The sequence below is a fragment of the Colobus angolensis genome, unplaced genomic scaffold (genome assembly GCF_000951035.1).
Source record: "Colobus angolensis palliatus isolate OR3802 unplaced genomic scaffold, Cang.pa_1.0 Scaffold112, whole genome shotgun sequence".
Taxonomy (NCBI): Eukaryota; Metazoa; Chordata; class Mammalia; order Primates; family Cercopithecidae; genus Colobus; species Colobus angolensis.
This window is the reverse complement of record NW_012112253.1, coordinates 2,377,400-2,405,304: the sequence shown is the minus strand read 5'-3', so window position 1 is coordinate 2,405,304 and position 27,905 is coordinate 2,377,400. Positions and strand designations below refer to the sequence as shown.

Sequence of the window (27,905 nt, the reverse complement as noted above, 5' to 3'; positions counted from 1 at the left end):
AAGGATGCAATTTATCCTAATTTTGATTTTGGTTGTAGAGGTTGGCGATTTGAAGGAGCTGCAGACACTAGACATTTCTACCAATCGTTTGCTAACTTTACCCGAGAGGCTTCACATGTGCCTTTCTCTGCAGTACCTCACTGTGGACCGAAATCGTCTATGGTATGTGCCGCGCCATCTCTGCCAGCTGCCCAGCCTCAATGAGCTCTCCATGGCTGGAAACCGTCTTGCATTTTTGCCACTTGGTAAGTAATTGTGTTTAACATAAAACAGCCAAACAATAAGATGGAAAGCTTTTGTTTCTTTGAGTGGAACCAATTAGTTAGTTTCCTTCCTTCTGTTTATCTTGATGATTGCTTCTCTAAGTTTGTTTTTGCAGTGAACAAAGTGTCATTCCTAGTTAACAAATGGAATTTATTTCAGAGAGGGATTTTATACTTTAAAAAAGAAATCTGTGCTAAAGCTGTGTTTAGGGACAAAATATATGAGATGATTTCCTCAGAGAAAGGAATTAAAGTGTGTGTGTGTGTGTGTGTGTGTGTGTGTAAGATATTGAACAATGTGAAAAGATAGTTACTGGTACAAGTATTGGCTTAGGTATTGACTTCTCCCTAGGAAAATTGATATTGGGTATCCTAATAGTATTGCCAGATAACCAGATTATAACACTTTAAAGACCTTAAAATTGGCTGAACTTCCTGCTGAGCTAGAAAGTCAGCTTGGCTAAAAAATAACATATTATCCACTGTAGCTATAGCTGACTCATTTTGACATAATATATGTCAAAGTACATGGGCCTTGAATAAAACAGTACATTTATTTTATAGATAGCTGAATAATTTTGTTAACTTGTAAGAAACAAAAGTGCCATTAAAAAAATTAAAATATGAGGCCTCTTTGAACCTTAAACTGTCACAATAAACATCATATGATTTTACTCATAAAAGCATTTTTATAGTGAACACTTTATCTCTGAGGGCAGTAAATAAGTTACTAGCCCCTAAAGGAAATGTTTTCCAACATAATACAATACACATACTATTTTCAATTTAATATGTTCAAGGTAACTTTAAAATACTGAATACATTAAAATCAACTGAAGTGATAATCAAATTTAAGGAGATTATTTTTTCCATAAATATAATTAAATTTTGTACTTATAAAATTAACAAAATGAGGCCGTTTCAGAAGCAGGCTACTTTTCTAAGAAATCAGAGCTTCTTTCAAGTGAGAAAAATATCAAATATAAATAGATTTTTAAAAATAAATGTACCTGCTGCTCTAACCCCACAGGTCATGCATAGACCAATTATGGTGGATAAGCACCAAATTACAAATCTAGAGATCCAGGTTATAGCCTGATTCCACCATTTCACAGTGTGTGACCTGGAGTAAGTCACCGGAACCTCTCTGAGCTTCATAAATTTTATTTTCCATGAGCCAGAGATCATATTTATCCTGCTTCCTTTATAGTTATTTTGAAGTCGAATATGATAGTTTATGTATAAGAATTATAAAGCACTGTACAAATGTAGATGACTCTCAAATGAGAAGATACAACTTGTAGATTACCATATCTGACTTAAAAAAGTTTTACTTTTGAGCCAGGCATGGTGATGCATACCTGTAGTCCCAGCTACCCAGGAGGCTGAGGTAGAAACATCACTTGAGCCCAGGAGTTTAAGGATGCAGTGAGCTATGACTGTGCCTGAGAATAACCACTGCTCTTCAGCCTGGGCAACATACCAATACCCCATCTCTAAAAAAAGTTTTTTTTTTACTCCCCTCACATTCACCTCCTCTCCTTGTAATAAGTACCTAAACTTGCACTTACCATTTCCTAATGGAGATGGAAATGTGACCTATACCAGTGCCAACTCCCTTCCAAGTGATTGCCAGGATGTTGCAGTCAGTGCTGGCAATACATGAGGGAAGGCAAGGAGGGAGGGAGGGAGGGAGATAAAGGATGTGATGGTTTTATTTGTGTGGCATAGAATGCAACTTACTGGCATAACACCAGATTCAGAGTAAAGTTGCAAATTTCGTTGTAAGCAGCCTTTAACTTACTGTGGTTTGATTTTCAGATGTTACCAGAAACAGATTAGCTTGTTAAGTCTGGGGTTGCCCATACTACTATTCATAATGTTGTTGTTATTATAGACAATATACGTAAAAAGGAGTGTTTCCATGTTCAATAATGGTATTATGTATACTACTATGACTATTTGTAAGAATAATAATAGCTATCATTTATTGAGCACTGAGCCTTCGGCCAGGTATTCTGTTTAATATGCTCACTAATTTATAGTTATTATAAACCTTATGACAAAATCTATTATTATAGAAGTTATTGGCAACCTAATTTTGCAGATAAGGAAATTGAGGCTCACAGAAGTTAAGTAATCTGCCAGAGTCACAGCTAGTAAGAGACAATTGAATTTCAGACTTGTCTGATTCTAAACCTACATTGCCACATTGACATGCTGTCTCCATATTTCAGACATGGTCTCTCTACAGGGGGACCTTATTTGGGAATAGGGCTGAACCATATTGAGCATCTTTTAGTTGTTTGTGGCCGTTTCCAGTGTCAAAGTTTGGCTCTACCATTTTGGGCTCAAGATACTCCTATTGACACTCTTGTTGGCCTCATTCAATCTGTCTCTCTATTCATTTAACAAGATTACCTGCTGGAGGCTAGTGCTTTATCTCACCTACCCATTCTGTACACCAACCTGGTGCTCCCAATTACTTGTTTCCACTTGGCCTCGCGTCAGTAGCTTCTGCATCAACAGAAATCTTATAAAAGCCTAGGCCTGAACCCTGTTATCTAGATCTGTCTTGGTGCTAGTAACTCTTCTTCCATTGCCCAGCCCCTGCAACTTCAGCAGAGCTCCTGGTTCCCTAATTTGGAGGTGTGCTCCTAATAAATTGTTTTTCTCTTGTCTTGGTTATTCCATTACATATTCTTTGTCTCAGCTGTAAACCATTCATACAACTACTGGCTACATTGAGCCTGCCAGAGTCTGATCCACAGCCCTGTTCTCTTGTCTGATACTCAGATGTGCTCTTACCAGAATGCCATCTTGGTTCTAGAGCCCTAGCTCTGCCTAGACTCCTGCACACAATCGAACTCCTTAAGTTGAATGACTTTTGTTTGCTGCAGCTGGTTACTGTGCCCTTTGCCTTGCCTATTCTCCCTCCCTCACTATGGCTCCTTAGCCCTGTCTCCTCATTCCCCTAGTCATTGGCCACTCATTCCTGCCTTTCTTTCAGCAGTGACACAAGCTGAGTATGTGCCAAGGTGGCAGTGGTGGTGGGAGAATAGAGGGAAGCCATTCCCATAGGAAGCTGACCACTGTCATGTTTGGGGTACTGGGAATGATGCTGTGCGTCATGCTGAATGCTTGCAGCAACAGAGGATCTGACTTGCAGTGGCTGGTGCAAGGTGAAAGAAATGGTTGTTGGATAGAGAACTGAGTGCTGCATACACATGGCTAGTCTGCTCTTCTGCCTTGGCACCCTCAGTTATTTACTAGGGTGTCTTCTGTATGCACCATGCTAATGGCCGGTGTGGCTAGGGAGGTGGGCATCTCTTCTTTGGTACACAATCTTCAGTGGTGAGTTGAACTCTATTACAGAGTTCAACTACTATTACAGAGTAGCTCCTGTCTCTAGGTTTCTTGTTACTCCAAAGCCTTGCGTTTGTGTCAGGAGCAACTTTCCTTTGTGAATTTGTGAATGTGGTGTCAAACAGCTTTAGAGGCAAGAGGGTCTACTCTGCACTTTGAGGAGGATGCCTTATGGCAGTTGAGGTAACTACAACTCCCAAATCTTGGGCTGCAGATAGCCCAGGATAATAAGCAGCTTCCACAAGGCTCTGGGCACCATCCTGGCTCATAAGGCTTACAGCCCTGGCAGAACATGGGCCTGTGAATAGGTTTTACTTTACTTTAGAAAAGCATACAAGCAAGAGGATGATGCTGATGAAGATTATCCAGTATAAAAGAAGCAGGCTACCTGAAGCAATGCTCTGCCCTGGTCTAAAACGATTCTTTGAGAACAGCAGGAAGAAAGGATCAGGGAGCAAATACAAGCCCTGGTGGCCTTGCTGCATCTGGTATACTGGATATTCTTTGTAAGAAATGGATGAGACAGCTAGAGAGCTCTGTGTGAGGTCACTCAAGGAAGGCGTCAGGAGACTGGAGACAGGATAATCCACGGAGATGAAGAAACTGAAGCTGACCAAAATAGCCACAGTTTCCTCATTCTTGTCTTTCTGTTTCTGGGGGTATTTTTTGCCATCATGAAGATCGACTTGGAAATTGAATTCAGTTCTGTCTTTAGGAAGAAAACAAATTTATACACTTAAAACCTTTCCATGAACCTTTTTCTGAAAAACCAAAGCCATCTAATGCTAAGAACTATCTGGGAGAGAGTCAAACAAAGCATGCAGCCTCTGGTACTGCCTTTTTTTTAGAGAACTGAACTGTTCTTAGAAACTTAGCAAATAGGGGTATCTCTTTACAGTAGTTTGGAAATACTCTGCACATACACACAGGCAGACACTCACATGTACCCCTAAGGTTTTCAAATATTAGAAGGCTTCTGTGTTCTAAGAGCCTTGATTCTATAAGCATAATACAGGAACTTGAAAGTTTTATGAACTGAATGCTGTGATATCGCTCCCTATCATGGGAGGTGGGAATCTTATTTTGGGGAGCCACTTAATGAATTCAGTTTCTTGCCAAAGAAGTGTGACTTAGGAGAAAACCAGTCTTTAAGTGGCTTCTTAAAGAAATGTAAGATTATAGCCTCTTCAAAAGGTAACTAAAGACACCATATGTAAGGGATGACTTAAATCACTTATAATACTGTCTAACCCATTAACAGTCTTTGAGTATGTTTCCCTAAGTCACTTGTAATACTGTTGAAACCATTAAGACTCTTTGACTATGTTCTTCTTAAGATGAAAAGATGCATCAAAAGAAAAGGATGTTCCTATTATTACTATGCCAGCACAACTGAGTGACAGAAGATTCTACAGATAGAAGCTTTGTTCACGGTGGCGACTATCAGCAAGGAGGAGGGGAAAGCAGTCACTCGAGCCTAGTGCTATGAAATTTAATAGAGTCCTCAAAACTTGAATATTTGCTTTTGATTCAATATAGCTCCGTTAACTAAATAACTCAGACAACTGCAACTCATATCTTGGCTTCTGAAAGTGTAGGGAGATATAAAGAAAATGATTTTTTTCTCTAAGGCTTTTTAACCATGCGCTTCTGGTTTTCATTGCATAATTAATAAGTCCAATTATCCAGGCGTGTTTACAACTTATTTAATGTTGAATAATAGATAGAAGGATTGTGAGGTTGCCCATTCACAAATTGACTATGGAAGAGCATCCTTTAATTAGCTCCCAGGAAATGCCGTGTCAGCCAAACTCAATGCCAGTAACTTCTGTAGTTTAAGAAAACAAGAAAACAAAAGTTGTACCCACATTAGTGATGGAATTCTTATTGAATGTTAACTTAAAAAACAGTGATTGGGCTGGGAACCGTGGCTCACTCTTGTAATCTCAACACTTTGGGAGACTGACGCGGGTGGATCACTTGAGGTCAGAAATTCTAGACCAGCCTGGCCAACATGGTCTAATTTTTGTATTTTGTACTAAAAATACAAAAATTAGCTGGGTGTGGTGGTAGGCATCTGCAATCCCAGCTACTGGTGAGGCTGAGGCCCAAAAATCGCTTGAACCTGGGAGGTTGCAGTGAGCCAAGATTGCACCACTGCACTCCAGCCTGGGCAACAGAGCGAGAAAAAAAAAAAAGGGATTGAATTCGTAATCAGGAACGTTTGGCACAGGACATTGAGATTTACAGAATAGCTTGTGCATAAACCACCATGTAGTAAGCCCAACAGCTAGTAGAAAATAACTTTCTACTAAGGAAAATTAACTGGGTTTCTAAACCAGCCCCAGAGTTATCTCTTGGAGATTCTAGTAGTGTTTATTTTATTGGGAAGAGTTATTCTGTGTGTCAAGGACTTGTGCTACATAATGAAATGATGTTTGAAAAATATCAAATGTAAATAGATTTTTAAAAATGAATGTACCTCTGCACTAACCTAAAATTGTTTATAGAACAATTTTAGTGGACAAGCAAGCATGTGAGTGCAGAGATTCATGTTTTAGCGTGATTCTACCATTCCTCCAGACCACACTCTGTGACTTTGATAAGGGTATAAAGCTGGCCCTTTGTCACATAACAGGAGAACACTCCAGTTTTTTGTAGTGGTAGTACTTGTATTTGTTTGTAGGAATTGGATGCCTTATGTAGAAAAAATATATAGCAAGTAATGGTGCTGTTTTAGAAACTAGCTCCTAGGCATTTTCAAAGCACATGCTGAAATCCCTTCTCTTTTTGTAAATGGCATATAAAAGGCACAAATCCGTTAACTGTACTTGTTTTTTCTTTTGCCTCTTGTTCCTACTTTCTCTATATTTGCTTAGAAAGTCAGGAAAATAATTACAGTTTACTATTTTTTAATAAAAATTAAAGTCCACACAATAAAACTATTTAAACTTCAATCTAGTATTGAAACTAGTTGGAAACCAGTTAATAATTTCCTAATCTCAGACTTAGAGATGAGTATAAACTGTACTGTACTGAACTGTGCATGTATTTCATCTGCAGTTTGAAGAACTGTGGCCTTGACATCATTATTTAATGGGATCAATTTGCAGAATTTGTGACCTTAAGTAAATTTCAGTGAAGAACTTTATTCTAGTACAGACAAAAAGTCCCAAAAGTTGGAGTGAGTTCTGTGTTTGAGTAGAAGGTGTGATAGCTGCTTTCAAAAAGGGGACCCAAGCTTGTGACAAAATGATGTTCTATAGTAATTTTTGTGCAGGTCTCTATTTAACGAAAACAGAGAAAAGAAAGTCTTGAAAGCAAGGTTCAAAATCTAGTAGTGGGAAGAAATGAGAGAATGAGTCTGTTAACAAAAATCCATACAGATCTTTCAGGAGAAAAGTTAGAACTCTGGAATGCAAATTTTGTCAAGGAAATGGATGTGCAATGCTTCTTTTTGAGCTCTGTCTTTTTGTAAGTATTTGTAACAAAAACTCTTCTTTATCCTTGTGCTGCTTACTCATCTGAGCCGATTCTACTGTCTTTTTTTTTTTTGAGATGGAGTCTCGCTGTCTTGCCCAGGCTGGAGTGCAGTGACGCGATATGGACTCACTACAACCTCCACCTCCCGGGTTCAAGCGATTCTCCTGCCTCAGCCTCCTGAGTAGCTGGGATTATAGGTACATGCCACCACGGCTGGCTAATTTTTGTATTTTTAGTAGAGATGGGGATTTCACCACGTTGGCCAGGCTTGTCTCGAACTCCTGACATCAGGTGATCCACCCAAATCAGCCTCCCAAAGTGCTAGGATTACAGGCGTGAGTCACCGCGCCCAGCCTATTCTACTGTCTTCTGACAGTGCTTTGTTTTTCTTTCATTGCATAAGGGTTTTGCTCTTGTTTAGGTTTTCTTAGGAAGTTAACAGGGTTATTTCATGTGGCTTCTGCAGCAAGAGCCAGATGTTGACTTACTATGCTAATGTATGAAGAGAAAAGTACACCTAGATTAGGTGGGCTTTAAGTGAACAAATTTGTATTTTTCTCTAAGTTTTGGAGTAGGATTTAGGGGGTGGGACATGATTAATGTGAAGAAAGTGAGCCCTGTTCTCCCAAATATCAGTTAAAAGAAAAAGAAATGCTGCTCATTCTTAGGGCACAACGTGAAGCTTAGAAAAATAGTAGTATGAGGGCTAGCACCATGAGCAGAATGTTTGCCAGGAATTTTTTGTTATTCTGGTTCTAGAACTCACAGCTTTTTAAATAGTGACAAGAATGTGCAGTACTAGTGAAGTCTGGAAGATGTTATGAATTGACTTAAAAGCAAGAATCTGGAGTTTCCGTCAGTCATAGCTTTCAGTAAAGTTTTAAGTTCCAAACAAACCAGAAAAACAGGTACATAGTGCAGCTGAGCAGCAGTTCAAGGTACAATGCAGTGAAGACATTTTGCTCTTCACACAGGCTGCCATGGCGGTGTTGTATTTTACAAGTCCATACTGGACAGTCAACCAGTTTCCTTCTCTAGGATCTTCTCTGAAGGAATTCTTGGTATTTCTGCCATAAATCTGTAAGTTAGAACTAACCCACCAGCTTTCTAGTCCTTTAAAGCAAGCAAAGAGAAACTTGGTTCATCACTTATCTCCTTGGCAATGTCTGCTTCAAGATCTAACTCCGATACTATACCTGGATGCTTTGGGCAAGAACCAGCTCTCTCACCCTCAGCCCCTGGGCATCCTGCTAGGTAGTACCACTCCCTGCCCTGCATGGGAGTGCCTTGCTTGTATAGAAATAATGTGTTGGGGGAGGCTGTCTAACTTCCATCATGGTGAAACAGGCCTTTAAATCCCAGCTCTACCACTTAATAGCTGTGTAATCTTGGACTTAGGAGGGTTATTTAAGTCTCAGTAATAAAGTAATATTAACACCTACTTCATGGCACGATTGTGAGAATAAGATCCATAAAATATGTATCACTTATAAATACCACATAAGCATACAGTCAATATGAACTGTTTTTACTTTGTAACTAGACTGTAAGGAAGTGTAGGAAGTGTGTGTCTTCATGTTTGGATCCCAAGCACTGAGCACAGTGCCCAGCCCACTGCTTGTCATCTCTTTGTTACCTGAACTGTGCAACAGAAATAGAGATGCTGCAGCATGAATATTTAAACCAACAGCAAAGGAAGACTGCAGTCATTCAAATTCATTAAAATCTGTTTATTTTAATGAATACATGATGATCTACCATGTATAAAGTTATTTTATTAAATTATAATTCACTGTGAGGTCTTATTTTGTAAAAGCTGAATAGACTAGAAAGACAGTGACTTTGTAAGAGAGTTAATGGAGTCTGTGTGTTTGTGTGTATTTAAAGAAGCTAGCACTTAAAAATTTATTACTCTGAGAAAGTGGTTGAAGGGTTCTCTTTGTAAAAAGCATCATGTAGGTAATTTAAATTCATTTTAAGAATTATTTTGGAATACACTGTAAATTATTCTGAATTTATTACTAAGAAGCCCACATTTTATAGTATTTAAAGCATTGTAATTATGACTAATAGTATCTCTGATTTATTGAACTATGATCATTGGTTTAACATTGATAGAGCATTCCAAACAATTTATTTTGGTTGATTGCTTTGATGTTGTTGTTTCTTTTGGCCCATCATTTTGTTGATGAGAATATACATTCACCTTTTGATAAAATAAATGGGTTTCATACTGGTCAGCATAGAGTAAACACAGATCCTGTTCTGTCCTCTCCTGTGCTGTCATTCCATGCTCGCTTTTACAGTATGGTTAAAAGGGTAGTAGTCTGAATACACAGGAGCTTTTTGTTCCATTTTCAGCCATGTGGACTGCATATGCCAGAGCCTTGAGGTTGAAAACAAACAAATAAACAAACAAACAGAATTGGAGTTTGTGCAGGACTCCTAGATTTTGCTAATTTCTAAGTCAGAAACTCTGATCTGTAAGTTTGGAAGAAAAAAAGGAAATATTTTGGACACAGTACAGTACTTTAAAAAGCCACATGAAAAAGTTCTTTGTGGCTGTAGCATCTGTGCAGATGGACAGCTTCCTTGCTTTATAAATTTTACATACTGAGCCTTTTTTGCTCAAGAACTTTAAAAAATATTATTGCATGATATATCTATTGTAAGATATTGGTGCATTAATATTAATAAAAGGAAGAAAACCACCCCAGTGGTTAGTAGATGAGTGATATCTTCCAAAGTTAATTATTAAATGAAGGTCTTTTTGTCTTAAGAATGTAAGAAATATCTCAAAGCCTTTTCATGAAGTACATGTTTGTATTTCAGCCTCGTAATGATTACGAATGCCATTCCATTGTGCTTGGGGTTTTTGCCAGCCGACTGCCTTCTGGCCAGGATCACGCTCTCAAGAGGCTGTGACAGCACTGCCTTTACAGCCTGTGACCTTGCCTGGCGCTGCGGTGTCCTGGCCTCCCCACCAGGCTGTGCTGTGCCAACTAAAACTGCAGAGCTGCCTGGTTCTCTTCATCATCCTGCTGGTTCTCTTCATCATCCCACACTGTTTTGTGATCTCCTCTTTGTGTTCAGAAGTGAGAGGTAAAAGACTAAGATGTATCGAGTACCAATTATTTTGCCAGGAATAAAACTAGGCACTATATATGTTGTTTAATCTTCATAACAGGTCTGTGAGAAAGGTACTCTTATCCCCTTGTTGCAGTGGAGGAAGCAGGCTCAGAACATTTCATTTCCCTTCATGTCAGGAAGCAGTTAGCAAGTGGGGAAGCAGGAATCAGACTCAGTTCTGACTCCAGCACCCACTGCATTATCTAATTTCAGTACTGCCAATCCCTGCTCTTTATCAGATTGTGTATTTGGAAAATTTAAGTGTCTGTATTACATACTCATGTCCATGTGGCATTATGCTGACTAATGTATAATCTGAACATAGCAGATACTAATTTTCTTTCAGCTTTAACATAAACTAGTCTGTTTCATGGTGGGCATATATTAAAAAATTACCTTCCTCAAAGTAGCCAGGAGGTACAAACTGAATTATCTGGAATATTGAAAAGCGAAGACAAGATCTGAACCTAATAGCATTTTTAAATTATCAACTCATTTTTTCCTATAAAACTAACATAGGGAAAGAAGACTAAACTATGTAAGAAGTAGCAAGTGCCAGCTTTTATTTAACTTTATTGTGTGATCTTTGCATGTCACCTCATTTAATTTGCACAAGCTCTTTTGCAGTACAGAGAAAAGAGGTGCTTCCTCTGTCATGTCTCATTTTGTGTCCTTGGTTTGAGGGGATAAATCATTGTCTCTAGAGGCTGTTGCCTCCAACTCTTTTCTGTGCAATTAAAGTATAGAAAAGTGTTACTACCATTTGCTACATGCCAAAGAGAATTCTCTTTTAATTGGCCTTCTTCTACTGTAGGCACGTACTTCCAAATACGTTACTTACTAATAAAGAGAACAGTAACTGCCATATGTTGGAGAAGGTTGTGTGCCAAGAATTCTATTTGATAATTTTTAAACCTTGTTAGCAATTCTCACTAAACCTGAGGACAGCTTTATTTTCCCCATTATACAGATGAGGAAACTAAGCCACACATTTAGTAAGTAGAACAAGGATTCAAACCCAGGGTGTCTGACTCCAAGTCTGTGCTCCTGCTCTCTTAACTAGTATGCTATGCCCCTTACCATTGCATATACCCAAGTAAAGAATATTTCCTGCTTTCTGTGAGCCCCTTAGGGTCTCTGAAAGACAAATCTGAGACCAGAGATCATTTGCATTTTATCAACGCAGTTTCATTTTGAAAAAAGAAAAAAAAAATTCCAAGGTGTTCTATGTGCTTTTAAAGTCTTCTATTTGTGACTGTACGATCTGTTGAGCACCTTTTCATATACCTGTTGGCCTTTCGTATATGTTCTTTGGAAAAATGTCTGTTTAGATGCTTTGCCCATATTTTAATTGAGTTGTTTTTCTGCTACTGAGTTGTAAGAATTCTTTATGTATACCAGAGAAGTAGTGAAGAAATTTAAAATAGGCATTTTTAGTGCCATGTTGAGGCCTTTTTTATGCAAGTGGATTCTGGTATTTATAGTTTTCCCATCTATATTTTATACATGTATTGCCTTTTACACCAATAGATATGTCCATGAATGTTTACTTAAATTAACAGTATACAATATTTTGGTAATTCTGTAGTCTGATGCTTAAAAAACATATTGTATGGTGATTTAAATATCACAATTATTTTAAACATTCAGTGACCTTGCAACTGGTAATATTGAGGGACCAGGTACTGTTACCCCATTTAACATATGAGCAAACAGAAGCTCTGCTCACATGCCTTGTAAGTGAATAGTCAGACACATGAGTCCTCTTACACGGTGAGCAAATTATTCTCTTCAGTGACTTATTTCTGGGTTAGCGCCTCTCTTTTTATTTTTTATTTTTTTTTAGCAGGGTCTCACTCTGTTGCCCAGGCTGGAGTGCAGTGGCGCAGTCATGGTTCACTGCAGCCTTGAACTACTGGGCTCAAATGATCCTCCTGCCTCAGCTTCCTGAGTAGGTGGGACTGTAGACGTGGGCCACAATGCCCAGCTAATAGTCATTCGTTCATTCATTCATTCATTCATTCATGTTTTTTGAGACAGGGTCTTGCTCTGTCACCCAAGCTAGAGTGCAGTGGTGCAACTGTGGCTCAGTACAGCCTCGAACTCCTGGGCTCAAGTGATCCTTCTGCCTCAGCTTCCTGAGTAGCTGGAACTATAGGCATGTGCCACCACTCCCAGCTAATTATTTTGTAGAGACAGAATCTTGCTGTTTCCTAAGCTGATCTTAAACTTCTGGCCTTAAATGACTCTCGTTTCCTTTTGTTTTAAGATAAATTACATTTTAATACAATATTTTAAGAAATAAAATTAATGCAAAGAAATCCATGGTAAACAAAATAGCAAAAATCTGAATCAAGACAGGATCTGGCAATGCCATTTTGAGACATTTGAAGCCCAAGGCAAAAGGAAGAATGTGCACTCCTATGATTTTTTTCTAGAACATTAATTTTTTAGGGCATTAAAGTACTTGAAAAAATATCAAAAACTGAAAGTAGGTGTATTAAAACTTGACTTTATTCTAAGTTTAAATATTTTGTTTATACTAAAGCCAGAATTCATTGTAAATTTACTTCTCCAGCTTTAATGGAAGCATACTTATCAAAAATATTTTCATTACAACCATTACCCATTAAAAAAATACATAAAAACCTGTATACGTGGTACACATTTTTCCTTTCCAAATTGTATGACCTCTGTTCAGTGTTATTTTCCAATGAAGAAGGTTTTGTGTGTGTGTGTGTGTGTGTATATATTTTTAAGTAAATTTTATTATGTATATTTCAGGTTTATAACATGATATTATGGGATACAAATAAACAGTAAAGTGGTTACTGTAGACAAACAAATGAACATATCTATCATCTCACATAGTTTTTCATGACAAGAGCAGCTAAAAATGTATTTAACAAAATTCTGTAATACAGTACAAGTTTATTAACCTTAGTCTTCATGTTGTACATTAGGATCTCTGAACTTGTTCATCCTACATGTCTGCTATTTTCCATCCTTACCTTCTTCCCACAGGATAACCCCTGTTTCAGTCTTCTTGTGTACTTGAGCTCTTTTTTATTTCATTTTATTTCATTTTATTTATTTATTTTGAGACGGAGTCTCACGCTGTCGCCCAGGCTGGAGTGCAGTGGTACGATTTTGGCTCACTGCAAGCTCTGCCTCCTGGGTTCACGCCCTTTTCTTGCCTCAGCCTCCGGAGTAGCTGGGACTACAGGCACCCGCCATCATGCCTGGCTAATTTTTTTGTATTTTTAGTAGAGACGGTTTCACCGTGTTAGCCAGGATGGTCTCCATCTCCTGACCTCGTGATGTGCCCGACTTGGCCTCCCAAAGTGCTGGGATTACAGGCGTGGAGCTCTTTTTTTAAAAAATATTCTGTATATAAGTGAGATTGTGCAATAATGTGTGTCTGGCTTATTTCACTTAATATAATGTCTTCCAGATTCATCCAGGTTGTGGCATAAATCTCTTTTTTAAGGCTGAAAAATATTCCGTTATGTATACATACCACATTTCTTTATCTGGTCATTCATCAATGGGCATTTACAGTGTTTCCATATCTTGGGCTGTGGTGAATAATGCTGCAGTGAATATGGGAGTGCAGATGTCTTTATGAGGCGATGATTGTATCTCCTTTGGATATATACCCAGAAGAGGGATTGTTGAATCATGTGGTAGTTCTATTTTTAATGTCTTTAGGAACCTCCATACTGTTTTCCATAATGGCTGCACCAATCTACAGTCCTAGTAACACCTACTAGGGTTCCCTTTTCTCCACACCCTCACCAACATTTGTTACCTCTTATCTTTTTTATAATAGCCATCCTTATAGGTGTGAGGTGATAATCTCATAGTGGTTTTACTTTGCATTTCCTTTATTAGTGATGTTAAGCACCTTTTCATATACCTGTTGGCCTTTTGTATATGTTCTTTGGAAAAATGTCTGTTTAGATGCTTTGCCCATTATTTAATCGAGTTGTTTTTCTGCTATTGAGTTATAAGAGTTCTTTGTAAATTTTGGATATTAACCTCTTATCAGTTACATGGTTTGCAGTTATTTTTTTTTTCCCAGTGAGTAGGTTGCCTTTTCATTTTGTTAATTGTTTTCTTTGCTGTGCAGAAGCTTTTTAATTTGATGTAGTCTCCTTTATTTTTGTTTTTGTAGCCTGAGCTTTTGGTGTGATATCGAAAAAATCATTGCCAAGGCCAGTGTCAGGGAGCTTTTCTCCTGTGTTTTATTCTAGGGGCTTTATGGTTTCAGGTTCTATATTTAGGTTTCTTAATCAGTTTTGAGTTGATTTTTGTGTATTGTGTGTAAGGGTCCAATTTTATTCTTTTGCATGTGGAAATCCAGCATTCCCAGCACCATCTATTGAAGACACTTTCTGTTCCCTGTTATGTCCTCTTGGTACCCATATATGTTTGGATATATTTCTGGACTCTCTGTTCTGTTCCATTGGTCCAGGTTTCTGTTTTTATGCCAGCATCATAGTGTTTTTGTTACCATAGCTTTGTAAAGTAATTTTAAATCAGGAAGTGAGATGCCTCCAGTTTTATTTTTCTGTCTCAGTATTGCTTTGGCTATTTGGGTTTTTTGTTGTTGTTGTTGTTGTTGTTGTTGTTATTGTTGTTTTATTTATTGCTCCGTATGAATTTTAGGATTTTTTTTCTATTTCTGTGAAGAATGCCATTGGAATTTTGATAGACATTATATTAAATCTGTATAATGCTTTGGGTAGTTTGGATATTTTAACAATATTAATTCTTCCTATCCACGAACACTGGATAGCTCTCCATTTATTTGTATATTATTAATTTTCTCCCATCAGTTTTTTATAGTTTTCAGTGTATCTTTTCACCTCCTTAGTTACATTTTCACCTCCTTAGTTACATTCATTTCTAGGTACTTTTTAAAAATACTATCAAAAATGGGATTGTTTTCTTGATTTCTTTCTCTGGTTGGTTGTTATTTGTATATGGAAATTCAATGAGTTTTATATGTTGAAATGTATCCTGTAGCTATAGTGAATTCATTTATAAGTTCTACTAGTTTTTTTGTGAAATCTTTGGGGTTTCGTCTCTTATTTTTTTACATATTTGCAGCTCAATTAGCACCACAGTTTTTCTCTTCTGGAATATGTACACTTTATAATTGTTTTTATCTTCTAGTCTTAGAGATACTGTTTTTCTTTTTGGTGTACTGGAGTAACAATGGACTAAAAAGTTCATAAATGACACTGAGACAGCTGAATCACCATTTGAAAAAAGGAATTATTAGCTGTACTTGTTATGCCATGTATAAGAATAGGCTCCAAATGAATTAGGACTCAATTTGTTAAAAAAAAAAGGGGGGAAGAGAAAAATGAAACCATATAAACACTAGAAGAAAATATGGGTGAATTCTGCTTAAACTTGGATGTCACAGGGAAGAGGTTTTCTAACTACGACTCAAAATCTGGAGGCGATTTTTAAAAAAGAGAAATTGGAAGACTTTTCAGAATTTTGCATGACAAAAATACATCATTAACTAAGTTAAATGACAGCTGACAAACTGAGAGAAAGTATTTATAACATAAACCACCGATGTGGAACTCATGTCCCTGATACATAAAGGACTCATAAAAAACAAGGGGTGAAATACCAAAAACCTGATCAAAAAATGAGAAAAATATTTGAACAGGCAATTTACAAAATGTATATAAATGCCCTTCAGACATAGTTTTGAAATGTTCAAACTCATAAGTAGAAAAATGCAAGTTAAAACAATGTCAAGATACCTTTTCTTACCTATAAGGATGGCAAAAATTTTAAAACATGACGTTTTGCTTCCTATGAGGAAGCAGGTGCTCTCATACGTGGCTGGTGGGGGTGTAAATTGTTGTAACCCTTTTGAGGGAAATTGTGGTTCATTTTTGTAACTGGGCAGGATGATTGTAATAGGACCAGCAGGAAGTAATGTTAACCCACCCTACCCTCTCCCACAGGAACTCTTTCTTACCTTAGCTTTATATTACGCTCCTCCTGCTTTCTGGGACAAATTATCCAGAACCCATTTGTAAACCATAAGACCTTCAACCAGCTTCTCTAATAGAAGTGATCGTATTGTATTACAGTTATCATTTTTCCTGTTTCCACATAGGTTAATACTGTATTCATAGCTGTATTTCCAAGGCCTAGCATAGGCCTAAAGGTCCTTAATGGTTAAATGGGTTTTCTTTTGCAATGTAAATGAATCTAAAAGCCTCCTAATGTAGCTATCTGGGCCTTTGACTTTCCTAAACTAAAGAAAGATTAGGAGGAAGAGCTATCCTTCAGCCCATCTTCTGTTTTCGTAAGCAGAACCCTAGAACACCTTTCAAAGACTATGTTCTTTCTTTTTTCTCTCTCTTTAAAATTTTTAGTCAGGGTCTGGCTCTATTGCACAAGCTGGATGCAGTGGAATGATCTTGGCTCATTGCAGCCTCAACCTCCCAGGCTCAAACAATCCTCTCACCTTTCCCGAGCAGCTGAAACCAGAGACACATGCCACCATACCTGGCTAATTTTTTTTGTATTTTTTGGTAGAGATAGGGTTTCACCATGTGGCCCAGACTGGTCTTGAACTCCTGGGCTCTAGCAATCCACCTGCCTTGGCCTCCCAAGGTGCTGGGATTACAGGCATAAGCACCACCACCTCCCACCCCCGCTATATTATGTTCTTTCTTAAGAGTAGATGGCTAGCAAGACTGCTGAGGACTCTGTTGTGTACCTCTGTGACAATGAAGACAAATAGCCCTAGTCAGTGAGTGCTTAGAAGTGGAGAGGAGAGCTAGTTGCACATTCCTAGGCACATGGGAAGGGATGGCCTGGATATCTGAGAAGTGTCTCTACCACCTGTACTTGCTGGGAATCTCCATCTGTACTTTCAGCCTTATTTCCTCACTGGATCCTCTTCCACTCTTTGCCTTCTCACTGCCCTGCTACCTCTGGGAAATACTTGAGATCTGCCTCTTTCTGACATTCTTGTTACTGTTGTAGACCTTTCTTTTGGGGCCCCCTTTCTCAACTTCCTCCTTTTCCAGGTTCATACCTGTTCCAACCCCTGCTCTCTGGCCTTTAAGTCTTGTCTATGCCACTGTCCCACCTCACGGGACTGGGGTTTGGGTTCTGCTTCACTTCTTCCTCACGGGGAAGTTCTCTCTATTCCTACATCTGCCTGGATCCTAAGACTCCTGCCTAGCCAATGCCTGATCCCTAATCCTCTCCTCCATCCACCTTTGCCCATGGGAGGTGAGACACAGGAAATCTCTGTATAAGGTGTCAAAGAAAAAGTGATTCAGTGGCACTTGTTAAAGCATAGTATGGAAGACTTTATTTGAGACCATCAGCCTAGGTACAGCAACCGCTGCAACAGGGTCTTGTAGTTGGGGAAAGAGATTGGGCCAGCTCTGAATATAACATGGGCAAGTAGGAATTTACAGCCAAGGAGCAAGGTGGTCAGTGGATGGAAAATTGCTCAGAGGAAACGTCAGGAATAAGGAGACAATATGTAGTTCTGGCAAGAAAAGGGATGACTGACCAAGTAGAATTCTTGCTAAAGACAGGCCAGGGTGATTAGACCTAGGAGGTGGGGGAGAATGGAGGAACCCAATCAGATATCCCAAGTGAGGGGTTCTTGCTAAACTGACTTAGCAGAGTTATTTGCTAAAACTGGATTTTACAAGGTACACACATGGACCTAGAAGAAGGTTTAGGAGCCTGACTAAAGTTTGGCCAAGCAAAGAATCTGTATCAAGGGGCAGAATTAGGCTTGTTTAGGCTGAGCCATAGCTTACTTTATATAACACTTTTTATGGTTTTCTTCCAGAATAGAAATTTTTGAGTATTTCTAATATTATGTATTACATTTTATATCGCATTATAATGGTGCCTGTATATAGGAATTACAGCACTTTTCTTTCTAATCCAGATTTAGGTCGATCTCGAGAACTACAATATGTATACGTGGATAACAACATTCACCTGAAAGGCTTGCCATCTTATCTGTACAATAAAGTCATTGGGTGCAGTGGGTAAGGCCAATTTCACATTTTGAACTAAAAAATAGATTAACTACTTTTGGTACTTCTGTTCAATTTTGTCTTTGCCCTTGATATGCTAAACCAAGTCTCCTTAGAAACTAAGGGTATCGGGCAGGCAGTTTGGAATATTGCCTGCTGGGTTCAATCAGTAAGTTATTTTCTAATTGAAAGAAAAATGAATCCATGTATACCTTTTTTTATTATGGAAAGAAGCACCTTTATTTCCCCCCCACATACCCCAGCTTTATTGAAGTAGAGTTGGCAAATAAAATTGTAATTATTTAAATTGTACACGTGATGGTTTGATGTACATACATTGCCACACGTGCCATTATAAACTCAGTGGTGCTAGTCACAGAAAGTAGAGGAATCAGCATTAATTTAGAAGGTTTTCTTTCTCCGAAGCCCATTGCAATGACAATTTTACTTCAGTGACAGTCCTAGTATCTAGGATGTTACCAGTTGGAAATATTTAGAACTCAACATTTGAGATAGTCCCTCAAAATAAATCATGATTCTAGCAACCAAAACAGATATTTCAGTTAATGGGCTTTTATTTTCAGAGCAGCAATAATCTTTTCTTTTTAGTCAGGCTTTTAGAAAGATGGTTTCATCTTCTCCTTCTACAGTGCTGGCACAGAACCACCCTAAAGTGTTTCCCTGAGTGGCCAAGGATTAAGATGGGGCCACTCAACCACCAGGACCCACTTGTGACTGACCTTCCTTTCCCCACTTCAGCAGCCAAGTGAATACCCCGGAGGCAATCTAATCAGCATGTTTGACTCTCCCCTTCTAGTCCCCATCATCCTGCATGACTTGGCACAGGCTATGTGTAATTCTGGCAAGAAAAGGGATGACAATAAATATATACATAGAAGACAGCCGTTCCCCCCGTTGGCATAGCATAGCCCCAGGGGTAGTCCTAGGAGCAGTTCTTTTAGGAAAACTTATGCAGTTGTTATCTTGGGAAAGCCCAAGACGAGTTCAGTGCCTGTATAGGCTGATGAACTCCAAGCTGAGAGATGTATTCTGGAACTTTCTGTGAAGCAAGGATAATAGAATTGGTGTTTTCAGCTCAGTGATTTTTCTACAGCTGCTTATGTCACAGCTGTGATACTATGTAGTCATTAATCCTAATGAGTTCTTAAAGGATCATTAATATAGCCTAATTCTTCCAGGTGGTGAATAAAATGCCTGTAGTCACCATGGTACATAGAATGATGCAAGCAAGCTCCAAAGCTGAAGGCACTTTTTCCCACACCAAAACCTTCAGCGACCAAACCGAAATGCAATCTGCATCTCTGCCACAATTAAGGAGTAGCTCTTATTTAAGAAAAAGTGGGCCGGGCACGGTGGCTCAAGCCTGTAATCCCAGCACTTTGGGAGGCCGAGATGGGCGGATCATGAGGTCAGGAGATCGAGACCAGCCTGGCTAACGCGGTGAAACCCTGTCTCTGCTAAAAAATACAAAAAACCAGCTGGGCGAGGTGGCGGGCGCCTGTAGTCCCAGCTACTTGGGAGGCTGAGGCAGGAGAATGGCGTAAACTTGGGAAGCGGAGCTTGCAGTGAGCTGAGATCCGGCCACTGCACTCCAGCCTGGGCGGCAGAGCGAGACTCAGTCTTAAAAAAAAAAAAAAAAAAAAAGAAAAAGAAAAAGTGCCTTACACTTTGTTGTTTAGATATAGATGTTATTGACTACTAGAAAGTTCTGTTTGTGCTAAGTAGAGAGATATTTTTAAATCTTTGACTTGGTGTCTGGTAGCAGTGGTAGTAAATTTGATGAGAACTCCAAATCTTTTTAGAAAAACAAAACACTAGGGGAAAATACACAAATTAGGTAGAAGTCGACTTTTTTTATTATCAAACTTTTGTTAGTAGTAATAGAGAAAGAAAATTATTAACAATATAGGTATCAAACAACCAGTTTTGTAATAGTAGTATTGAGGGAATAAGCAATCCTACTTATAAATGGCCTATAATCTAAAGGCCTTTTTAGCCTGTTAGTTTAACTCTGACCTCAGAGTGCTTTCTTCATAGAAACGGCTCTGGCCACTACCTTCCTAAGCAAACTCGTTGAAGAGCCTATTGACTCACTGACTATTTTGCACCCCCTAAATTATACTTACATATTTCTATGGCAAAATGTGTTTAGAATTTTAATAGATGATAACTGCTGAAGCTTTGACAACAGCATTAAGAGTCTCCTTTCTTCTGCCTCTTTTATCTGTTGGATATGTGGAAAGGGACTTCCCAGTTCCAGTTCAAAGTAGTGTTGCTTCGTGCCTCAGCCTAAAGGAAAGGAGGGGAAAAGGGTAGTAGCACAAGGGCCTGGGGGAAATCTAGTAAAAGGACATACATGTATTTGAAGCCTAGAAAGTGCCCTTCTTGATTCAGAACAAGAATTTTGGTCCAGTTGTTCCTTCAGTGAACATTTATTGAGCAACTACTCTGGTCACTGTATGAGATAATGGCTATACAGTGATGAGCTAAGCAACACAGTACCTGCCCTCATGGACCTTCTGATCTAGCCAGGGAGTCAAGCAAACCCTAAATAATGTAACAAACTTGGTACTAGTTCTCTTTAAGGAGGTAATATTTAATCTGAGACCTGAAAGATCAACTCCCTTGGTTCTTCACTGCTATCATATGTTGCATCTGGCCTAGATGTAGGCCCGGGATATAATAACAGCTTCTGCTGTGCTGTACAAGCTCTGAAACAATTGCAGTACCCTTTTCAGATTGAGGGTCTAAGAATTAGAGCAACAACTGAGCAAAATGAACACAGCTTTAGGGACTTGCGAGGCAATATAAGAAAAGTCTGAGATATATATATATTTATCTCAGATTCACATCTCGGAGGGAGAATAGAGAGAGAATGGGGTATAAAACTTATAAACAGGTATAAAAACAGCAAATAGCAAGTGTTGCAGTTTTAAGAAATCTCAGAAGTCTCATAAAATTATCTTTGGTATTCATGGAAATGCAAACAAAGTTATCTTCTCCTTATTCTGTGTTTATTTGTCAAATAATTTGTGAACATTAGCAAATCAGCACAGTGCTAGAAATTGTGGGAAAAACAAATATAGTTTAAATGTTTATCTTGATATGCAAAAATAACTGTAATACAAATAATAAATAGCCTAAGAGAGGTAGAGCGATGGAAATGTATAGCATGGAACTGTGTTTTATGACCTAGCTTCAAAGCTACACACTGTTGTTTCTGTTAAATCCCATTGATTACACAGGTCAACCCTATTCACAGTAGGAGGGGAGTGACCACTAGGAGCGAGGACCATTCAGGGCCCACTTGGAGACTGGCTATCACAGCTTCATGGCATCTATCCTATTTGCTAGCCTCATGGAAAGGAATGATCTTCATTTTTTTCTGGGTTTTTCTTGTTATTACAGGAGTAAATGTCCTTTTCTTTCTACATTATAGCCAGAAAGAGAGGTTCATCCCATGTTAGAATTTTAGAGAATGGTAATTGGCACATGTGCTTACTGAGGAGAACTTAACGGTAAAAGTAATCCTCTACAGGATGATTTTTTCCAGTTGTTTAATCATGTAAAAAAGAAAAAAAAACCAAGCCACTGCTTTGCTTTTTATTGTGTAAATAAGCAATTATAACTGGATTTGTGTCCAAATTGGTTAAATACTATTCTAAGAGTTTATTAATATAACCACTGAGGGTAATAGAGTTGCTTGTATGAGAAATGTATTCTGAGTTTAACCAATATACTAAAAGTAGTCCATTTTTATGTAGGGGCTGCCTTCCCCCAGTATCGGATACCTGAAACACACTTTCATGGAGCAGGACCAAAGTGGCCTGGCTGCAGATGAAAGTACTCAAGTGTGATTGAAACTGTCATTTAAGAGACCGAATTTGCAGTTTGACACCCATGAAGTTAATTGTTGTTAAAACAAAAATATTAATTACTTTTAAGTGTTAGCAGAATATAAGAGAACCCAGGGTCTCTACAATATAACTTTCACAGTATCTAGGAAACGTTCCAAAATTACAAGACATGTAAAGAATCAGGAAAACGTGACCCATTTTCAAGAGGAAAGGTGACCAGCAGAGACTCCAGCTTTAGATGACCCAAATTGTTGAAGTGACACACAGAGATTTCAAAGCAACTGTTACAGTTATTCGCAATGATTAATGAATGAAAAGGCCAGAAAAATCGAGACTAAAAAAAAAGGAATTGAATCTAGAATTTAAAACAGTGTCTGAAGTAAAAAATTAACTTAATGAACTTCATGACAGAATGGTTGGAACAGAGGAAATGTCACTGATCTAGAGACAGATCAGTAGAATTGATCCCATCTGAAGGACACATAGAAAAGACATTGAAAACAAAAATGAACACAGCATCAGGGACTTGCCAGCCAATATAAAAGAGTCTTGTGCATGTATAATTGGCATCCTAGAAGGAAAATAGGGAGAGAATAGGTAACATCAGTAACAAACATGTTTGAAGAAATAATGTTTAAAAATTTCCCAAATTTGATGAAAAACAAATTTACATTTTCAAGAATCGTAGCAAATCCTAAGCAGTATAAATTCAAAGAAAACCATGCATAGGCAAAGCTGATGAAAACAAAAGACAAAAAGAAAATTTCGAAAGCAACCCAAGAAATAACATTACATACAAAGGAGTAATTCAAAAAGATTGTTAACTTCTCATCAGAAACTTTGAAGTCCAGAAAACAATACAACTATATTTTATAAGTGCTGAAGAAAAAAGTCAACTCAGAATTATATAAATACATTCTCAGAACAAAACTTAGCCTTAAGTAGCTCTGCCAAGATGACAGACTCTTTGTCCAAGCCAAGGTTTATTCTTTCTAGGTGACATAGTTTCTTTCCATCTCCATATCCACTTCTCCCCTTTCCTTTTACTTTTAAGCTGAAGAAAAACTTTTTTGCTAAAAAGGAGAAGGATAAATCTGTAGCACTTCCCACAAGAATGCACATGTAGATGACACAGCATAGTTTCTGAAGGAGAAAAGGTCATTATTTGGGTGCTATCAAAAGTCAAAAAGCTCTCACTCCCCTCTCAGTCTATTATATATTAATGTCTGTCTCTCCTCACTATAATAGGCCCAGTTTTGATCTTAAGTGTGTTCCTCACAAATGTATATGCTCATGTGTACCAAATACACAATTTTTATGGAGACAGGATTTGTAGTAACTCCACACTACGAACAGCCCAAATGTCCATCATTACTACACAGCAATGAAAATAAATAAACTACAGTACACAAAGCAACATGGATGAATTCCAGAAGTATAATGTTGACAAAAGAAACCAGGCACAGCAACTTTCATGCTGTTCAAACAGGCCAAGCCAGACTATAGTGTTAGAATTTGGAATAGTGGTTCCCTTTGGGGTATGGGTTTTGCTTAGCAGTGGGACCCAAGGTGGTCTTCTGAGGTTCTTGTTCTTGACCTTGGTGGTGATTAGTGTGTTCATCTTGTGAAAATCACAGAGCAACTGTGATTTCTGTACTTTTCTATATGATGATATGTTTGAATAATGTTTTAAATATTTTAAAGTTACCTTAAAATATCAATAACTTATTCAACATTATATTAAAGAAAAACAAACATGGTATGTTAAGAAAAACTTTAGATAAATTCCGTAGCCATATATAATAATTTTTATATTAAATGTTGATGTATTCAAACTATGGCCATTAAAATCAGGAATAGGAGAGGAGTGAGGGCCCACTGTCACCACTACCATCTGTCTAATGCAATAAGATGGATAAAAAGGAAATAGAAATTATAAATACTGGGAAAAAAAAACCCAGAAAGGTCTTTATAGGTGATATGCTTGAATACCTAGAAAACTCAAGATATGCTACCAAAAAAATCTTTCAGACACATAAAAGAATTTAGTAAGGTGGCTAAATATAAGATAGCATACAAAGATCAGCAGCTTTTGTATCTTCATAAATTAGAAATCAAAGGTAGGGAGAAAATGTCATTTATATTTGTACCACACATTTAAATATCCAGTAATAAATATCGCAAGAAAGGAACAGAATCTATATGAAGAAACTTGTGAAATTTTTATTAAAGGATAGGATATAAAGCACTAGGTGGATAGTACAGACATACGATGTTTGCAGATAAGGAAATTTATTATCAAATTACCTCTCTTAACATGGAAATCAATGTTAATTCTAATCCAAATCTCTGGAAGGCTTTAGGAAAATAGAGATAAAATAATTGTAAAGTTCAAATTGAATGGTAAGTGAGAATTGCAAGAAAAAAATTGAACAATAATAGGGTAGTCTTGTCAAATGATAGAATCTTCTATAAAGTATTGTAATCAAAACAATATAGAACTGACACAGAATTAAATTAATGCATCACTGAAACAGACTAAAGACTCCAGAAAGCAATGCCAGGGTATATGGGAACTTAATAGGATAAAGAGAACAGTGCGATTCAGAGGTAAATGATAGTGTTGTTTAATAATGCTACCCCAATTATTTTTCCGTTTGGAAAAAAAAAACCTATATCCTATTTTATATTATATAACCAAGTAAGACAAACAGATAAAACATCTACCTGTAAAGGCCAGGTATGGTGGCTCACACTTGTAATCCCAGCACTTTAGGAGGCTGAGGCGGGCCGATCACTTGAGGTCAGAAGTTCAAGACCAGCCTGGCCAACATGGTGAAACCCCGTCTCTACTAAAAATACAAACATTAACCAGATGTGGTGGTGGGTGCCTGTAATCCTAGCTACTCGGGAGGCTGAGGCAGGAGAATCCCTTGAACCTGGGGGGCAGAGGTTACAATGAGTTGAGATCATGGACTGTACTCCAGCCTAGGTGACAGAGCAAGACTCCATCTTAAAAAAAAAAAAAAAAAAAAAAAAAAAAAAAAAATCTACACGTAAAAATGCAATAAACATACTGGAAGAAACTTTAGGATAATATATGCACAGTCTTCAAATTAGGATAACCCTCTTAAGAAATTCAGAAAAATGTAGATACTGTGAAGAAAATAAGTGGATAGATTTCACATCAGAAAAGAATGACTGCTGACAAAGGGAACCATATGCAAAGTTAAAAGACAAAAACATTTTTATTGATAAATATTTCAGTGTATATGACAAAGGATTGTTATCACCAATATGGAAGTTCCTACAAATTGTTATATTTTAATTCAACAGAAAATTAGGTAAGGGATGGACATGGACAGTTTACAGAAGAAATATAAGTGGCCAGCAAACCTAACAAAAGGTGATCAAACTCACTAGTAACCAAGGAGACATTTCCATTAATCAGCCTAGCCAAAACTAAAATGACTGATAATATCCATTTCTGATGATGGTGTGGGGAAATGGATACTTTCTTAACAATCATTTTGGAAAGATCTCAGGCATTTAAAATGTTCATTTTTCATGGCCAGTGGTCTCAGTTTGGGGATTTTACTCTAATAAAAACATCTGTGCATTGGAATGTATGTAAGATTTATTGTGATGATGTATGTGTAGTAGGAGGGAAAACATTGAAGTCAGGATAAACATAATAAATAAATTAATAAACTGTGGTTCATCCATAGTATGGAATATTACAAAAGGAATTCTCTAAATCTATCTTGATTAGTATAAAAGATTATGTGAACAAAATCGCATTTCAGAATTCTTTGCTTTGGGAACTAAAAAGCCACTGGCTTCTTACCCATAATGATACTCCATACCTCTTCTGTTTATCTCAAGCTGTCATTTTCAAGACCCTAAAGACTTCCCCATTTCTGTTTCCTTCTATATTTGGGTTCTCTTTACCTCTTTGCCACTTATCAGTCCCTTACCTGTCTACCATACTGTGGTCAGATAGTTGGTAAAAAACAAAACAAAACAAAGAAACAAAAAAACCACACCTAACAGTCTTCCCCATGAATTAAAACCATCTAACTTCAGCTAATATTCCTGGCCTCCTCCCCCTACCCATCCATACCCTGCATCCCTGTTTCCAGCACTGTTGAAACCAAGATGTAGCCATATTCTTTCAGGCTTCTGTACCGCTGCACATGCTGTTCCCTCTGCTTGGAATGCTCATTACACATTTCCATTTATTCCAGGTGAGTTGAACATTAAGTCAGATACTGACTTATCTTTAAAATTTCCCCTAATTCCCTGGACAGAGTCAGTCAACCCTTCTTTGCCCCCACATTAGAACAATTGTAATGATTTCTCCCAAAGGAAGGGTTCATTCTTGTTTTTCTTAATTTAAGTATCTTAACTGACTAGCATATAGTAAGTGCTCTGGAAATGTTTTCTGATGGAGGGAAGGAACAAACGAAGAAAATTTTAAAAAATAAATGAATCAAGGGCTTCTGGCTTCCAGTCCTGTGCCCTAAGCTTCATTGCTTGTATCTGGTCAAGGTTAGTGATATTATTTTGTGTTTTCAGAGCCAAGGTTTGTTGGCCATCTATATGTCATCAGACAAGAAAAGTATTGAGGCTCTTAGGTTACCCAATGGTTTCACACAAGAAATAGAATGAGATTGGATTTGTGAGTTTCGGTAACATTGCAGCATTAGGGACGAGGATATCTCTGCCTTCTGGTTATAAGTGGCTGCAGGGAATAGGGCATGACTTGGCTTATTGAGTATGCCAAGAATATTTTCTCCACAAGTTTATGGAAGGATCCAATAAAGTTATCTTCTGCCATTTAAAAATCTATTTGCTTTGTGGATTTAAGTTTTTCTACACAAAAATTCTATTAAACCAAGATGCTGTTACTCAACAAGGTACTTTTTTTTTCTTTTAATTTTGAGAGTTTCAAAAACACACATACTTAGAGAGGGTAATAAAATGGGGAAAAGTAGAATTTACAAAGCAAATTATGTAGAGCCTAGGAAGAAAGTTCCTTTAAGGTTCTTCCTTGCTGGAAGTGACTGGGCCTCAGCAATGATTTAGCTGAGTTCCAACTAATAAGTTTAGATTTCTGGGCCAGGTTTTATGAAGGAACCCGGGATAGCATCTGTTCACTTTGAAAAGAATTCTGGCAATTCTACTTTAAAAGAATTCATACATTTTCAAATGTATATTTTGATTAACACATTTTATTGGCACCCGTATTCTTCTCCTTATTGCTAATAATACTGTGAATGTGTGTCTTTCTGCAGCTGTGGTGCTCCCATTCAAGTTTCCGAGGTGAAGCTGCTTTCCTTTTCATCAGGGCAGCGAACCGTTTTCCTCCCAGCCGAGGTGAAGGCCATAGGGACGGAGCATGATCACGTCCTCCCTCTGCAGGAATTGGCCATGAGAAGTCTGTATCATACCTACCACAGCTTGCTGAAAGGTACGTGGGACTTCTGGTTTTTTTATTATTCTGTGTTATTTAGTGAACATTGTGCTTTGTGCACCTGTTTGAGCTTTCATCTTTAAAAAAAATTATTGTGGTAAAATACAGATAACACGAAAGTAACCATTTTATCCATCTTTAAGTGTACAGTTCAGTGGCATTAAGTACATTCACATTGTTTTGCAACAGGATTTTTCTAATAAGAAAAATACTTCTGATATTTTATCAACACTGATCACTTTAGCACCCCCTACAGACA

The 27,905-nt window shown here is 37.8% G+C and overlaps 1 protein-coding gene across 4 annotated transcripts in view; it reads left to right on the top strand.

Annotated features, from left to right (window-relative positions):
• Nucleotides 1–27,905, top strand: part of LRRC28 (leucine rich repeat containing 28) — a 128,917-nt gene that overhangs the window by 81,761 nt on the left and 19,251 nt on the right. For 3 of the 4 annotated variants that reach the window (XM_011957716.1, XM_011957733.1, XM_011957725.1), the window contains exons 6-8: nt 39–245; nt 18,202–18,304; nt 27,468–27,643. In XM_011957716.1, coding sequence (XP_011813106.1) covers nt 39–245; nt 18,202–18,304; nt 27,468–27,643 — 486 coding nt within the window. The remainder of the gene's footprint in view (nt 1–38; nt 246–18,201; nt 18,305–27,467; nt 27,644–27,905) is intronic. The other variant, XM_011957743.1, reaches the window with a different exon arrangement.